This window comes from Ictalurus punctatus, chromosome 21 (genome assembly GCF_001660625.3).
Source record: "Ictalurus punctatus breed USDA103 chromosome 21, Coco_2.0, whole genome shotgun sequence".
Lineage (NCBI taxonomy): Eukaryota > Metazoa > Chordata > Actinopteri > Siluriformes > Ictaluridae > Ictalurus > Ictalurus punctatus.
In genome coordinates this window covers 2,522,501-2,527,500 of record NC_030436.2, presented here as the reverse complement: position 1 = coordinate 2,527,500, position 5,000 = coordinate 2,522,501, and the positions used below count along the sequence as shown (strand labels likewise).

Sequence of the window (5,000 nt, the reverse complement as noted above, 5' to 3'; positions counted from 1 at the left end):
GTTGCTACAGCACCATCTGATTGGGAAAAAATTCTCAAGCCTCTGTCACTGCAATGAGATGTAAAATGTTTATCTAATCAGAAGCTAGAAGCCCCCCCTATTTCCTATTTAAAACAAAAATCTCTCCCTTTCTCTGGCTCTAAGCGCTCTGGGAGCGTGCCAGAGACCAGTTTACGGTTTAAGCTTGTGTATATCACATCAAATCTTGTGGAGCTTATTCTTAATGTCTTCATAAACTGAGGCATACTGCCGGGAGCTTGGGAGGAGATGTGGTTATGTATGCTGGGCAGTGCAATCACTGACTGGTCGAGAGGAAATGGAGCAGGCATGAAGTTGTGCTTTAATTGTCAGCACCCCTTTCAGAGATGATGAGCTCACAGCTGTAAGACCAGTAGGCCATCAAGCCGCATCTGCTGCGGGTAGCATCGTCTGAACGAGAGTGTGTTTATTAAGTTCCAGCTCTATAGCATTTGTATAGAATGTATGTGAAACAAAGGACAACCACAAAAGGATAATCAGGAACGAGGCCACATAGCATTACAGTGTCTGCTGAAAAATACTTCGTTAAGTCACTGACCGAGCCCCAAGGACCCGTGGGGCTAACTGTAGCTACCTAAAATAGAAGGTAGTGAACGAAGCAGCTCTAAACAGTCATTCTCTCACCAGCCTGTCGTTTTTTCCCCCCCCCTCACTTTTGAAATGAATAAGACAAACAACACAGCTCGGCCTGTTGGAGAATCCGCAAAGCCTACTGTCATGAGCACTTTCCCAGGCAGACGTTTTCCTCCGAGCGTTACAAAGCGCTGACATGGGAGACTCCTTCCAAAAATGTTAACCAAACATCATCTTACACAAAACTTCACCATATTAGCAATTGCACACTTTTTAAATCCAATTTGGTGAAGCGTTTGCCATACAAGTCTCAGTATTTGGTGGTTGTCATTAAAAGCACAACATATTACTATTAGTAGATTAGTATAAACCTGTGGTTTTTCCCAGAAGCCATCACTCCTGTCAGAGCTGCTGTTATAATCATCACCTTCTGATCAACCAGAATCGAGAACTCGGCATGTTAGATCTTTCCATTTGTTTTGTGTAATTAGATGACATTTTCTCTTTGCTGTTATTGTCAGTATTTTATGCATTAAGAAGTTGTCTTAATGTTTTAAGTGTCCGGAATCTGACCAAACACAAAAACCAGCTAAATAAAAAAAAAAAAAAAAAAAAAAAAAGGGAAATTAAAAGAAACTCACCAGCCTGGTTGGTTGTTATGTTGACAGACACGTACTGGGGTGAGTGTGGGCTCTGGTCTGAAACTCCATTGACAGCCTGCACTTCAAAAGTGTACTGTGTGTGAGCTAGCAGGTCACTGATGTAGACCCATGTGTTGGTGAGGCCCAGCTGGCGTGGTGTGAACTGAACGTTGTCTCCGCATCGTGTACAGCCTCTGCCACCGCAGCTCTTACAGATCACATTGTAAACGACATCACCGCGCCCGCCACTCTCACGCGGAGGACTCCATTCCAGTCTCAGTGATGTCTCGTTCACATTGGAGATCACGTTCAGCGGCGCCGATGGTACAGCTGTGAACACACACGCGCGCACACTTTGGTGTTATGTGACTGAAAGGTAAAGATGACCAACAAATAGTTCCAAGCTTATACTAAATCCCTCTTTGAAAGGTTCTCATTTTCTTTAAGACGTGTTTGTATCACACATGGAGATATTTATTTAAGAATACTACAGGCATGGAGTATATGAATATAAAGTGAGGCCTTATACTAGCTGTAGCGGTCATTATGAAGGTCAATTTAATCTATCTGTATGACATTCTTGATTGACGTTCTTTTCCTTTCTAATACAAATGGATGCTATGGATCCTTAAAAAATATTCCTCCTTTCATAACATGTTGACATCTGGGCAGAAATAAACTCACTGGTTAAGACCTGTAAGAGAGGGAATTACCCCAGCTATCCGTGTAAAACCATTACGGTCCCGATAAGGCTTAAGAGAAATGTAGAGGTTGGAAATATTTGTTAGTTCTCTGTCTGAGATCTGAGTCATTACTCTCGGACAAATCCCGATCTGTTCGAAAACAGCCTGTTTCTCAAGCAAAGTATTACGCCAGAAATGTTTCCAAACCGCAATTGCGTCCTGAATTTTTGTTTAGTCCGGTTCTGCAGCTAATTCATATGTGCTCTGTGTAAAAACAATGTACTGCACCATGATTTGGAACGCTGCAATTACAGGGTTGCGTCATACTGGTCTACATCAAACCAACATCACTTGGCACTAATTAACGACAGGAAATGCAGGTTTACTGCTCACTGGAGGCTACGAGCTCATACTGAGAGCTACGTCACATTCAAGACTGGTAAAATTTCACTCGTGGTTCAGAAAGAAAATCCACAGGATGAAATTTCTCAGCAAATACAGTGCAATATGTTTACACATTTCAAAAACATGTCCAAAGAAAGTTGACGGAAATTTGCATCTATAGGGGCTCCTATTTTTACTCGATAGACGGCCCATCTAAAACAAACAATACCACGTATTTATCTGTAGCAGGCATGTGGTTCTAATTAGTGTATCCTGTTCTCTGGGGGCTAATGAGATAACCAAGACGCAACCCCTCTTGAAGTTTGAAAAGAAAAAAATGTCCAACTGATAGCTCATTTATGACCCTTTTAATCACATCCCCATTATGAGACATCTCCAGTTCTGAAGGGCAAACCCATGATGGCCCCCTTTATTGCACGCAAAACTGTTCCTAAACATTGCCTTCCTAGGGAAAGCGGGTGGTAATGGGCGGTGTTAAGCTCTTTGGAGCTCTCAGATGTGCTCCTTTCCAGTCTTTAATCAGTGTGAAGCCTGCTGAGCGGCAGCTCGGTGACGTTGATGCTGTTTTCTTATTCACAACAGCTGCTCTGCTCCCAGGGCTGGCCTTATGCAAATGCCTTTTGTCAAACAGCTCAAGTGATCTTCCTTTCTCTATTGCTTTCTCTCTATTTCCCTCGCTGGCTTTTTTTCCCCCCCTTGCTCGTTCTCTCTGCCCTCCTCCTGCTCTCCTCACCATCGCTTTCAAACAGAAATGAAAACACAGCGCGGACAATGGTGAAGGCAGCTTTGGCAGCATCGGCCTCCTGTGTGTCTACAAAGAGGCCGTGCCCTCCTCTGCTAGTCTGTAACCTGGACTGCTCCGAGGCCAGAGGGAATAAACAGAGACTGCATTGTGGCGACAGAGGTTTAACCTGTTCTCTCTGATGTAGGAGGTCAAGGTTTAGCTGAAGGCTATGTGCTGCTGTTGTCATACTCGACGTACAGAGATACCACAGAACTGAGAATTTGGTCAGCATTATCAATGCAAAGATATCACGTATAAGGTTACCGATTGAAAATGTCGCACGTGGTTGGGATTTGTAGGCGAGTTGAATTCAGACTGGAGATTTCTCTCATAATTATTCGGGTTAAGAATGTGGAAAGACTCACAAATGTAACGGGACTAAAAACAAAAAAAGGGTTTTGAATCTCTGAATTGCCTGGATTATAAACGTAAAATCACTTAGAAAAGCAACGGGTTCTGATGCAATTTGTCTAATTTATCTTGTAACAATAATATGATGAACGTGGGAACACTTAGGCATGTAACAGGACTGAAGAAGTTGCTATTTGGAGCTGATTTGGAACCTTGTGCAACCTCTACAATTTAGACCCGTCAGCTCGGGTGGTGGGTTTCTCAGTCTCTAGGCATCCTAGGGTCCAGGATACACAGCGTCGCAGCGACGGAATGAAATCTCATCTCGTCACGTTACAGTTCCAAACGCATCTTTTACTCCCCTCTTATCTGTAAGTAAGCAGTGTAGCTAAACCTTGTGAACATTAGAGACAGGTGAAACAATGCATCAGTTGCAACATTGAACGACGTACATATCGGGACCTGTGGTGGTCTTGTATATTATGTGTAAATATTTCTATAATCGGAAGACGTTCTTGAAATGTTCTGAAGATTTAAAGGACAGTTTACTCGACACTAGAACAATAACATCTCTGAGAATGAACAGAGGATGACATTTTGTTAGCTGACTGTTAGCACTCCACTAAACGTGGAGTTCCATCGGGGTGACGTACTTGTGCAGGGCATCTGGATGGGGTCCGAGTCGGTGCGGTAGTAGTTGTTGCGGCACACGCAGTTGGTAGCACCGTCATTGGTGGTGCGGCTGTTGATGGGACATGGCAGACACGCCTCGTCGCCCTGCGCTGGCTTGAAGAAACCCGACTGGCATGCTGGAAGACAGAAAATCAGTAGTAGAATGAGGATTCGATTCTTCACATTTGCCAAGGGTACAGGCATGGGAAGGAAATTATGGGCCATGGGAGAGAAGCTGAACCATTCTGAGATGAGGCTAGGCAAATACAGCATTCTGAACTGAATTACTGAAACCCCTTTGCTCCCTCCTGACACATTAAGAGTGCTCCATTTCCTGTGATTTGCTCACGGATGTCATCTCTTTCAGGGAGAATTGAGACAGAGAGAGAAGGGGCTAGAGAAGGAGGAGGAATTAATCATAAACCATTATTGCGACAAAGCATGGGGTTTGCCAGCATAGCTGAGCTCTACCATTCCACATATAAATGTTAGTCCTTCCATTCTCAAGTTTAGTGAACACTTTCCTTTTAACTTCATAGACCTTCCATTGCTCCTGACCTGGGAAGACCTCCCAAAATGCATTGCACCTGCTTGGGCGCTGTATCAAATGCTTTTTTATTTATTGCATTGGACCCAAGAGTAGAATGAGGAAAATTTCCCTGAGTAACTTAAACTGGTCTTTTTTTCCACTCTTCTGTCTGGGTTAAACAGTAAGTTATGTCAGGATCTCTCAGTTAAAATGTGTTATTAATGGTTCACATGGAGTGCTTGGATCCCTGAGAGACATCATTATATCGCCATAACAAACAACAACAGAATTTTCCGACCGCAGGAACGAAGTGGTGTACTGTA

At 43.5% G+C, this 5,000-nt stretch overlaps 1 protein-coding gene across 2 annotated transcripts in view; it reads right to left on the bottom strand.

The window, feature by feature from the left end:
* ephb2b (eph receptor B2b) overlaps positions 1-5,000 on the bottom strand; it is a 166,449-nt gene that overhangs the window by 53,823 nt on the left and 107,626 nt on the right. Inside the window, exons 4-5 of one of the 2 annotated variants that reach the window (XM_017451045.3) lie at positions 4,130-4,285; positions 1,254-1,583 (exon numbers count right to left, since the gene is read on the bottom strand). In XM_017451045.3, coding sequence (XP_017306534.1) covers positions 1,254-1,583; positions 4,130-4,285 — 486 coding nt within the window. The remainder of the gene's footprint in view (positions 1-1,253; positions 1,584-4,129; positions 4,286-5,000) is intronic. The other variant, XM_053674009.1, reaches the window with a different exon arrangement.